Below are 12,399 nucleotides of genomic sequence, written 5' to 3'. Positions count from 1 at the left end.
GTTTTCTTAACCACTTAAAGTAGACATAAGAGACCGCAATAAAACAAGTAACTGTCATTCTGCTTGCTGTGTTTTGCACTCAAGTCTTAGAACAGGACCAACCCAGTAGGGTCTCTGGATCCGTCCCGGTGCTGTATGGTGCTGGATCTGACATTCTGTGTCTCATGTCTAATTCATAGGATGCTGAGCTGCAAGTCTCTGGGTCGGCCGCCCAGCCTTGCCCACTTGGACAAGGTCAACTCCAATAGCCTGGATTCGTGCGTGACCATCCAGGACCTGCCTCCTAAAGTGCCCCCTTACTCTAAGCTCCAGGACCTGGCCGGGTCTGGCTCACGCAGCCCGGCCCCCCGGGGCCTCACCCCTAGCCCAGCACCCGTCCTGCACTTGGACACCCCCAGCTGCTACCCCAGCCAGACCTTGTCCTTGGGGGGCTCTCCGCTGCTGTACCCCAAACTATCTGGCCTGCACCGCAGCATGGAGTCCCTTCCCCTCACCATGAGTGTTCCTCCCAGTGGAGGATATATCCGGGCAGAGTCCCGAGACAGGGACAGGGATAGGGAGGAGGTGAGGGGCACAGGGACCTGGGTTGCTGGGAGCAGGACCTCCCTCAATCTCCCAGACAGGTGGGTCTCGACTGGAGCAACACCCTGATGATGGGGTGGCATGGGTTGGGTAACCCTCTGCTTGTGGGGGATGTCTTCACTAGTCACTAGCGCAGCAGTCAGTATCTGTATGTAGCAACATAGAATGATCAAACTATGCTACCTTCTTTCTACTGCAACAGAGATATTATTAAGAGCAAGAGATTTTGTGATTTGAAAAAAAAATCGAATGAAAAATCGAATGAATTGTTTGATTGCAGAAAGGGTCAAATTTGGTTTCTTCGTGTTCTTTCTCTACCAGTTTGCAAACGGACAGGAACACCTTACCTAAGAAAGGATTAGGGTATGTCAATTAAGTTTGTCATAGTTTCCCGCGACATTTGCTGTATCAAATTATGTAGTATTCTAATCGTCTGAGGCGCATGTTTAATTGTTGCTCTCTTAATTGTCCTGCTCCAGTCGCTACAGCTCTGGTCCGTCTGAGGGTCAGTCGGAGGGAAAGGAGAGGCGTCACTCCCACACGGCAGTGAGCCTGACAGAGAGCGAGAGCCCCCCTCAGCTGCCTTCTCCCACCCACATGCCCCATCTTTCCTCTGGCAAGGCCCACCTCACTAACGTGGGTGAGTCTCAGTTTTCTTTCGTTCATCAACTGTCCTCCAGCTGACTGACTGACAAACTCTGTCTAACTCTAAACTCTCATTAAGACACATCCCCCTGCTGGTTTGTATTTATATTTTGTTCAGTATATACGTATATCCAGTACCAGTCAAAAGGTTGGACACACCTCCTCATTCCAGGGTTTTTAGTATTTTCTACATTATAAAATAGTAGTGAAGACATCAAAACGATGAAATAGTACATATGTAATCATGTAGTACCCAAAACAGTGTTAAACAAATCAAAATATATTTGAGATTTTAGATTCTTCAAAGTAGCCACTCTTTGCCTTGATGACAGCTTTGCACACTCTTGGCATTCTCTAAACCAGGTTCATGATTTATTCACCTGGAATGCATTTCCTTTAACAGGTGTGCATTGTTAAAAGTTAATTTGTGGAATTTATGACAAGGTAGGGTATACAGAAGATAGCCCTATTTGGTGAAGACCAAGTCCATATTATGGCAAGAACAGCTCAAATAAGTAAACAGAAACGACAGTTAATCATTACTTTAAGACATGAAGATCAGTCAATCTGGAAAACGTCAAGAACTTTGAAAGCTTCTTCAAGTGCAGTTGCAAAAATCATCAAGCGCTATGATGAAACTGGCTCTCATGAGGACCGTGACAGGAAAGGAAGACCCAGAGTTACCTCTGCTGCAGAAAGGACATTAGAGTTCATTAGAGTTCATTAGAGTTACGAGCCGCAGAAATCTTTAATTAACCACACCTCAGATTGCAGCCCAAATAAATGCTTCACAGAGTTCAAGTAACAGACACATCTCAACATCAACTGTTCAGAGGAGACTGCGTGAATCAGGGCTTCATTGTTGAATTGCTACAAAGAAACCACTACTAAAGGACACAAATAATAAGAGAATCTCGCTTGGGCCAAGAAACATGAGCAATGGACATTAGACCGGCGGAAATGAGTCCAAATTTGAGATTTTTGGTTCCAACTGCCGTGTCTTTGTGAGACTCAGACTAGGTGAACGGATGATCTCCGCATGTGGTGTTCCCACCATAAAGCATGGAGGAGGAGGTGTGATGGTGTGGGGGTGCTTTGCTGGTGACACTGTCTGTGATGCTGGTAACACTGTCTGTGATTTATTTAGAGCTCAAGGCACATTTAACCAGCATGGCTACCAAAGCATTCTGCAGCAATATGCCATGCCACCTGGTTTGTGCTTAGTGGAACTTTCATTTTTTTTTTCTCAACAGGACTATTACCCAAAACACACCTCCAGGCTGTGTAATGGCTATTTGACCAAGAAGGATAGTGATGGAGTGCTGCATCAGATGACCTGGCCTCTACAATCACCTGACCTCAACCCAATTGAGATGGTTTGGGATGAGTTGGACTGCAGTGTGAAGGAAATGTAGCTAAAAGGGCTCAGCATATATGGGAACTCATTCAAGACTGTTTAAAAAGCATTCCAGATGATTACCTCCAGAAGCTGGTTGAGAAAATACCAAGAGTGTGCAAAGCTGTCATCAAGGCAAAGGGTGGCTACTTTGAAGAATCTAAAATATGAAAAACCTTTATTTGTACTATGTTCTACATTGTAGAATAATAGTGAAGACATCAAAACTATGAAATAATATATACATATAAATAGCCCTTACAGTTGACAATAATATATATATATATATATATATATATATATATATATATATATATATATATATATATATATATATACTAAATGACCAAAAGTATGTGGACACCTGCTCATCAAACATCTCATTCCAAAATCATGGGCATTAATATGGAGTTGGTTCCTCCTTTACTGCCTCCACTTTTCTGGGAAAGCTTTCCACTAGAGGTTGGAACATTGCTGCGGGACTTTCTTCCATTCAGGGACTTGCTTCCATTCAGCCACTAGCATTAGTGAGGTCAGGTACTGATGTTGGGCGATTAGGCCTGGCTCACAGTTTGCGTTCCAATTCATCCCAAAGGTGTTCGATGGGGTTGAGATCAGGGCTCTGTGCAGTCCAGTCAAGTTCTTCCACACCGATCTCGACAAACCATTTCTGTATGGACCTCACTTTGTGCACAAGGGTTTTGTCAAGCTGAAAAGGGAAAGGGCTTTTCCCCAAACTGTTGCCACAAAGTTGGAAGCACAGGATCATCTAGAATGTCATTGTATGCTGTAGCATTAAGATTTCACTTCACTGGAACTGAAGGGCCTAGCCAGATCCATGAAAAACAGCCCCAGACCATTATTCCTCCTCCACCAATCTTTAAGGTTGTCGGACAGAGAACGCATTTCCACTGCTCCAGAGTCCAATGGCGTTGAGCTTTACACCATTCCAGCCAAAGCTTGGCATTGCGCATGGTAATCATAGGCTTGTGTGCCGCTGCTCAGCCATGGAAACCCATTTTTTGAAGCTCATGACGAACAGTTCTTGTGCTGACGTTGCTTGCAGATGCAGTTTGGAACTCGGTAGTGGGTGTTGCAACCGAGAACAAATTATTTTTACGCGCTTCAGCACTCAGCGGTTCCGTTCTATGAGCTTGTGTGACCTACCACTTTGCGCCTGAGCCGTTGTTGCTCCTAGATGTTTCCACTTCACAATAAAAGCCCTTACTGTTGACAAGGGCAGCTCTAGCAGGGCAAACTGACTTCTCGTAAAGGTGGCATCTAATGACGGTGCCACGTTGAAAGTCATTGAGCTCTTCATTAAGGCTATTCTACTACCAATGTTTGTCTATGGAGATCGCATGGCTATGTGTTCGATTTTATACATCTGTCATCAATTGTATATATCATGTTGACTGTTGTGGACCCTGAGTGTCTCTTTACACTGTCTCATCAGGGGTGTGCGTGTGTGTGTGCGTGCGTGTGTGCGTATGCATGCTGGTATGTGTAAGTGCGTGAGTATGTGGGTGTACTTACTTGCCTCATTGTACTGTGTCAGTCTGCCTCTTACCCATGCCAACCTTCCTGTCTTCCCAGTTTCCCCCATCCCGAGCGGTGCCTGTGTCCCCAGAATAACCCGCTCCAACAGTATCCCCACCAATGACGCGGCCTTCGACCTGTACGGCTCCTCTCCACTGGGCAGCAGCATGTCGCTGGCCGACCGGCCCAAGAGCATGATGCGCTCTGGATCCTTCCGTGACCGTGAGCCCGTGGATGACTGTGAGACAGCTAGCACATGTAAGATACATGTATACAGCTATATCATTCCTTTTTTATGGCTAGCCACTATGGCTCTATTTCTAATGCCAGTTCCTTTTGGGTTGTCAGTCTACCACTGGGGCCCTCAGTTGATAAAGTTAAGCTCAGGAAATGAATTGAAATTCCAATTGCCATTTGAGTGTGTTAAGTTTTTTTACTCCCTGAGTATATTTTAGGGAACTGAACCTTCCCCTGATGTTTCAGGCCCCGGCCTAGACAACCCTTGAGTCTAGTAGTGTCCTTGAGGCTGTGTTCTCAGTACAGAGAGAGGGGGGCAGAGGGTGAGGCAGAGAGCGAGAGAGATTGAGTACCTCCATGTTAGAGTTATGTAAAGGTATAATGAGGTGACCCAGTTTGTCTCTATCACTTCTCTGAAGTCATTTATCTCTTCTTCATATTCATATTGTTAGCATATTCTGTAAAGTATGGATATGGCATATTTCAGTACTAAACCATGTTATGTGTTTGTTCTGTCTTTTTCTACCTCTTTTAGTCCATGGCTCTGTCCTGTCCTTGGCATCCAACGCTTCATCCAACTATTCCTCTGTGAGTAATAGAATTATTGAGTAATCCATAAATAGTTATTGTGCTCAGCTGTTGTGTGCCCACAGGACATACTTTCATGATATAACTGTTGGACTCTTCACAATGACATGAATGTGTGCGATGCAACCGGAACAGTGCCAGGCCTGGCTAGCCAACTGTACAAATACAGCCGTGTAGTTTTTCTGTCTTTGATTGAAAACATGCCTGAAGTGAGGTGAGATGTTGTGCCAACTGCCACTGAGGTATTCCAGAGCTGAAACCTTGTTCAAAGACAACATTTTACCTCAGAACATTGGGTTCTCTCTCCTTTTCCAAATGTGGCCATTGTTTACGTTCAGATAACTGCCAAAATCAAGGGAACACTTCAGTAAATGAGGAATACAAAGTATATTGAAAGCAGGTGCTTCCACATGGCTGTGGTTTCTGAGTTAATTAAGAAATTAACATCTCATCATGTGTAGGGTCATTATTTGAGCTACCATGTCTAGAAGGAGAGATCTCAATGACTTTGAAAGAGGTGTCTTAAAGGATCATAGGAGGTTTTAAAGGGTGTGTGTGCATGTGTGTCTCAGTTTTCAGATCTCAACCCAATTGAACACTTATGAGAGATTCTGGAGGGCGCCTGAGACAGCGTTTTCCACCATCATCAACAAACACCAAATGATGGAATTTCAAGTGGAAGAATGGTGTTGCATCCCACCAATACGCTGTGTTTACACAGGCAGCCAATATTTGTACCACTAATCGGTCTTTTGACCAATCACATCAGGGGCTGTATTTTAACAAACCTAACGCAATGTGCTGGAGGTAGAGCTATAGGTTAGGGGGTGTTTCCTATTTTCTCAACCAGAATTATAGGCGCAGGAGCTGGCGGTGGCTTTAAAGGGCTAGGTTTTGAGAAATAAGCTAGTTGAAGTATGTCGAGGCTTGAGCCCTTACTGGGCCAATCATAAGTAAATAGTCAAATCTATCTTTTATGTATTGCGTTGTCATCAACTCCAAATCGAATGATAGTCTGTTATAGCCTAGTATCCTTGTCCATTATAGCCTAACCTTTACCAAACCATGTTAAATGTAAACTTCAATGAGGTTAGGGACGTCCCGAGGATCAATTATAGCAAGGACATTTGTTAAATAGCCTACAGAAACAAAATAACAAAATGTAGTCCTATCCCATATTTGTTTTTGAACAGTAATTGAATGGCTACAATATAGAAATATATTGTTAACATAGCATTCACACTGATGCATGCCAAGCGTTGTCAATAAGCACGATTAAGTTAGCTTTTGATAAGACCTAAAACGACAGTGAATAATTAGAATCAAATTGTAATAAAACGAAACAACAACTTGTTTCAAATATGCTATGTCTAAATACAGGCACCAAAATTGCTCCCCATGGGAATATACTAATTAGGCCTAAGACAACATAGGCAATGGAGGGTTTTACGCACTTCCACATTTTTCACAGGAGCTGGAAAAATATCCAATATATAGAGAAAGGGGGAATGTCCACTCACCGTTACTGCTCTCAAATATATAGCTGTAGCCTACCGTCTTCGTTGATATGGCCAGTAGTGACTTTGCCACATGAAAGGTAAACAAGCAAACAGGCAAATATAGCCTACAAGTGGATTCAGCACCACGGACAGCGATCGGAATTCCCAGGATTTGAAAGTTAGGTCCAACAGAGGAAAGTGTAAAATACAAAATGATCAATAAAACACAATAAATAGTATTTTTAAATAACTGGATGTTCCTAAACAGGCTTCCTACAGTCACTGACACGTTCCATGCCAGATTGAGTCCAAACCTTTCACAGAAGCGGGATAAAAATAATGTCCAATATAAATAAAACGTAGTGAGTGAATGTTATTTATAATAAGGGTCACGTGGAGAAAATCATACCTTTCTGAAATGAAGACGAATGGCCCTTCATTCAGCAAGTATATTTTTCTTAAACCCTCCATGAACACTTGAAGAAGAAAAAAAAGAGACCCCTATAGCCAAAATAATAATTCAAACAAAGTGGATAGCAGAGAACATGTCTACCGTTTACCCTCACTTCTTGGACAGACCAGAGCCTTAGATATGCAGTTTTAGAAACTGTCTTTCATCCTGTTAGCATTACATGGCAAGGCAGGAATTTTGAAAGCGCGCAGGGCTGCGGGCCAGAAGGTTGTGGGTTCGCAGACCAACGTGGACAAGAGTAGAGGTGGAAAAATCTCATTTAGATTAAAAGCATTTCATGAATCTATCATCGTATTTGCAGGTCCGAGGAAAAAAATGGCCTCTTATAAACATTTAATGCAATTTTGCGTAATTGTACGTTAGCAGAATTGTTTTAATATCACACAAAATGACCAAAAATGACAGGCTAAGAATGGACAGAGAGATAGGCCTATGTGTTCATCTTATTATATTTCTCCAACGCCAAGTCAGTGTGTCTTGTTTACAACGAAACGGTCCTTATTTCCAAATAATTCAATCTGAGACTTCCTTAGCAATCTGAGCGCCTTTCCACCCGACAGAGTAGGCCTACCGATGCAAAGAAAAGGTAAACTTTACCTGCTGGCTAATCTTCTTCTGTGGCTTAACCCAGCGAGAGAAGATTACAAGTGTTTCCCTAAAGGCTGTCTGGGTTTAAACATCTATTGTACAGAAAGTGAATAGCTTAATAAATTGATAGAGACCGAATTTGATTACTTCCCAAGCAAAGTCTATTTTTTGGTCTCCTCAGCAATAGAGGGTGGAGGTCAGCCTCTGAATGTCAAAGAAACTAAACAATGATATCCCCATATGCATCAGAATCACACATCTTTCCCAAGTATTTTACAGCTTGTTTCTAGCATAAAGCACTATTATAGATCACTTTATATCATTGGATCCGTTTTATGTTCTTCAAAATCTTAAGCTAACATTGGGTAGGCCTGTGCTTTGTGCCATTTTCTTTAATAAATGGTAGACCTATGGCATACCCTCTCATACCCCCTCAATTCGAGTCTTAGTTTGAACTTAACAGCCCTTCACTGACGCAGAGGTAGTCTATTTAAAGAGTGTGTGGTTGGTGGAGGAATTGACTGACAAGTCTATGGATATAGCAGCCCATAGCCTCATTTCGTCTGTCAAAGAAATAGCCCTCTTGTTGGTAGTCTCATTAAAATGAAGATGGTTGAAATGAATTGTGTCTACATAAATCAGCACCATGAGCTGTCCATTTCCAATTGATTGTGCCACGGTTGCTGCTTTTAGTTTCAGCCACACAATGTAAGTTACTCGAATATCAAAGTTGACCTTCGGTCCTCCTTCTCCTCTTTGCGCTCTCCTTTTCCAAACGGAACAAAACATAAGCTGTAGGTGAGACCCACACGCAAGATGCTGCATTTTTGGGACAAGGCCTAATACATAAAAAGATTCGGGAAAAAGCCTTTGACTGTCCTCCTGGACTGCCGTCATAGGTACAGCCATTGGTTAGGCAGCACACAAAAAAAAGCTTTTGATCAGCAAGAGCAGAGCAGGCCGGGGCTCAGCATCGGAATATTCACTGCAGTGTGTAGTGTATCCTATTTGTGTTTACACCGTCCCAGCAGATATCTTAGAAATACAACTTTGCTCTGTGCTTCTTTAGCCCATATGGATAACTTGATTGAGACCAGACTGAAGAGCCTGAAGGCACAGATTATGGGCGGCATCGGGCACACATCGATATATATCCCAATAAGCAACTCATTCTAAAACACTGAGAAATATTGACATTTCGTCAATTGCAAATGACGTGACCCTCCCCTGGACTAGATTAACAAAATACTAAACCCTCCTCTTTCTGATCCATCCCTTACGAACTAGCGTGCGTTTAAAAGTTACACCTCTTTGTCGCCAGCCGAAAATAGATCCCCAGAACTTGTCGCAACACATCTTTTTCAGAGCTGATCTGTTTGGTCAAAAGAACAGACATATAGTTCCAGACACTTGTGGAATCTATGCCAATCTACGCATTGAAGCTGTCCTGGTGGCTCGCGGTGGCCCAATGCCCTATTATGTTGGTGTTTCCTTTATTTTGGCAGTTACCTGTTTATCCAGGTCTTTACCATGATGTTTAAATTCTATAAAATCTCACCTCTCGTGAACTACCAAGGCTCACAAGTTGTGGTTTGACTGCTACTGATACACACATCAAGTATATCCTTATATACAGTCATTATTTTAGGGTGTATTTAATCCTGCCTTTACCCTGCTGAACGCTTTCAAGATGCAGTCTGAATCCCCTGCCCACTATATATAAACTCAGGATTGTACCTTAGGCCAGATCTACCGTTAGACTACCACAACCCACCGTAACCTCGACTACTCCCAGGTTCACTCTATGTGCTTTCTTCTCGTTCCTTCTTTCTGTCCTACTGTGCTCTCTAAGACCGAGGAGAGGATACAAGGAGAGGTAAGGCTAACACGTTCTGCTCTTCAACTCTCCCTTGTCTTCATCTCCCAAATATCATCTCGTTTGCTCTCGTCCATCCGTACCGCTCACCTCCACCCGTTCAGCAGTGCTTCGGGGATCAGAAGCGTTGTTTTCCCCCAAACATTTGTAATTCATTTAGCATGTTCAGAGTAACGTGGCATGCTGTCCAGCAACCATTGTTTCTATTGTTACTACTTTATAATTTCATGTTCTCCCATGAGCTTACTTAGTGTCATGCACCTTACCCAGCCAATAACTCATTCCATGTACTACCATACAGTGTAAGGCGCTTTGAGATGTGGAGAAGTAAGTCAATTGTCAGGCCGTCCGTCCGTAAATGACAAGGTGTGATCTTTGCCTGCTCTGCCTTTCTGAAGGACCTTGTTGTTATTGTCTTCTTCGCAGCAAATCCGCAAGCTGAGACGCGAGCTGGAGAACTCCCAGGAAAAAGTGGCCAACCTGACCACCCAGCTGTCTGCCAACGTATGTAGAACAGGCTTCTCTCCCTTTCAACCTCTGTCTCACACACCATGGTAGCAGGATCCATTTGTTTGCTTTCAATATAAAAAAATTCAAATTAAAAAAAAATCTTTGTCTGTGTTGGGACATATGATGGATGGAAGCTGAATGAGACTGAATCCAAGTCTGTTAAGAGTCATCTAATAATATGAATGAACCTGTCTCTGGGTGCCAGACATTGTGATGAGGTCTTTAATGCACAAACCAACACAAAAACCATGTCAGACAAATGTTGATATTTTTATGAAGATATTTAAAGCGCCTGGATCATTAGGCATTGATTAAACTGATGTTGAGCTACGATAGGAAAGCATGCATAGTGGAGAGGGTGATATCAGATATGGTGCTGGCTTTGATAGATTTATGCCCAGTGCATAGAACGCAATCTAACTCGCAACTCGAAATCCAATCAATGAAAATTAAGCTAAAACTAAGCTAGCATTGGTTAAAGCTTGGGTCAAGAGTTTTCCCCAGTCATGTGACCTCACCAGGGAAAATCTTCTGTCAATTGTTGTGGTTACTAAGCAGACATAAACCTATAGTGTTCTAGATGGTAGGCAGACATAAACCTATAGTGTTCTAGATGGGATAAATGCCCACCTTGGCCTGGTCATAGCTGTACGTGGTGCTGGTTAAAGTTGGCTTTGGCCCTTGCCAGCTATGGTTAGCCTACTAGAGGCTTGCTCTGGCTCCCTCTCCATACCCATACCCAGTACAGCCAGCGATGCTGGTGGAGATTTATGAACCATAGGCACAACATGGTCTCAGGGCAATTTGTATTATTCTGTACGTAAATATGTGAGACTCTATTTAGTATGATATATTATGTTACTTGAGCTAACATTATGAATGGAATAGTCGTCTTACAATATCATACGAATTAGAGGACATATAGTATCATGCGTCTTGCCCTGTCTTGCAATAGCATATGAATTCTAGGATGTAATTTATCACACGTAATGGTGGATGTGTAGGATAGGTCTTTCTCTGTGACCAAGTTTTTCTTGTTGTGTCATAACAACAAAGGATAATTATGGGGAGAATTTACGTTGGTGGGTAGGTGACCTAACAACAAAGGTTAGAATAATTTACGTGAAAGGTTAGGGGAACTAAAACGACAAAGATTAGGTTCATTTACATAGCATGTTAGGTGAATTGGGTTAACTTTAGAATAAGGGTTAGGGGAAGGCTTAGCGAAAATGCTACCGTTGTCCCCGACGCAACTCGAACACACAACCTTTGGATTGCAAGGCGGTCACGGATCACGCTCGCCTATCCTCCCCGAGCAACCTCTCTACTTTCGTTTCTGTCTAAAGTAACTAGACCATTAGTAGGTATCATACATCTTGGAGGTACTCAGAAATACGTAAAGTATGTTGCGTATAGTTCTGAGGCCAGGCTGGGCCACGCTGCACCCCCAACAATCTCTTCTCTCTCCCCTGTACTGCCACAACCCCTTTTATCCACAACCCCTTTTATTCTCTCTGCACTATACCTCCCCACCCCATACGCCCCTCACCCCATCACCCCCCTGCCCCTGCTTCTCACACCTCAGCCTAACAATCCGGCAACTAGATGCTACATATATTTGATGTGTTACGAGAGTGAGCGACTGACTGCCATGTACTCTGTGTGTTCATGCTGAAAGAGACATGAAATGTTGGGAGGTGTCGACCAATCTAAAACCAAAGCTCTTTTCAGGAACTGCACTTGATGACTATATTGCATGCTGTTTGAGCAAAGAAAGTCGAGTCCACTACAGTACTAACACTGTCCATTGGCAATACCCTTTAACCCGGTCTAACCCTCTAACCTGAGTGTGTTACTGCTACTGCATGATTGAGTGTGATATGACCACAGACCTTGGTTCAGTGTTAATACATGCATAAACAGTATTTATAAAACAATTGATAAAAACCTACACAGTAGGAAAAATTAGAATTTTGCTTCATCCCTTACCCACTGGATTATTGTCTCTTTATTATGTGATAAATTGTACGATGTCGCTATTAACTGTAATTTATTATTACTGTAATTAGCTCTCTGGCCCAATGTCTGTGTGTGTGTCTAGGTTGCGTGTGTGTGTGTGTGTGTGTGGATGTACGTGTGCGTTCATGTGTGTGTGTGCACGTGCACATACTGTATGTGTGGGTGCATGCGAGGAGTGTGATCCCGGCCTAACGCCACTGTCCCTCTCTCCTCCACTGTTGGCTGTATTGACCGCTGGTTCTGGACTCTTTGCTGCCCCCTGCCTGCTGGCCGCTGACCCACACCTCTGGATGCTGGGTGTAGCAGCTAGGCCAGGTTTGTTGGACTGTCTGTTGCTTCCAGATCCCCTCCTCCGTCCTTCGCTGTCGCATGACTCTCTCTCTCTCTGACCGTCCATCCCGTTCCGCAGGCTAACAGGCTGACCTGGTGCTGAGGTTCCTGTTTTAGG

At 43.4% G+C, this 12,399-nt stretch overlaps 1 protein-coding gene across 12 annotated transcripts in view; it reads left to right on the top strand.

Annotated features, from left to right (window-relative positions):
• nav1b (neuron navigator 1b) overlaps positions 1–12,399 on the top strand; it is a 128,730-nt gene that overhangs the window by 94,194 nt on the left and 22,137 nt on the right. For 6 of the 12 annotated variants that reach the window (XM_065026587.1, XM_065026592.1, XM_065026596.1 and 3 more), the window contains 7 exons: positions 180–623; positions 904–955; positions 1,063–1,222; positions 4,220–4,420; positions 4,935–4,987; positions 9,399–9,422; positions 9,849–9,926. In XM_065026587.1, coding sequence (XP_064882659.1) covers positions 180–623; positions 904–955; positions 1,063–1,222; positions 4,220–4,420; positions 4,935–4,987; positions 9,399–9,422; positions 9,849–9,926 — 1,012 coding nt within the window. Of the gene's footprint in view, positions 1–179; positions 624–903; positions 956–1,061; positions 1,223–4,219; positions 4,421–4,934; positions 4,988–9,398; positions 9,423–9,848; positions 9,927–12,399 lie in introns of all 12 variants that reach the window. The other 6 variants (XM_065026589.1, XM_065026622.1, XM_065026614.1 and 3 more) reach the window with 2 other exon arrangements.

The sequence above is a fragment of the Oncorhynchus nerka genome, linkage group LG2 (assembly GCF_034236695.1).
Source record: "Oncorhynchus nerka isolate Pitt River linkage group LG2, Oner_Uvic_2.0, whole genome shotgun sequence".
Lineage (NCBI taxonomy): Eukaryota > Metazoa > Chordata > Actinopteri > Salmoniformes > Salmonidae > Oncorhynchus > Oncorhynchus nerka.
The sequence above is the reverse complement of the archived record's forward strand: the minus strand, read 5'-3'. Positions and strand labels throughout refer to the sequence as shown.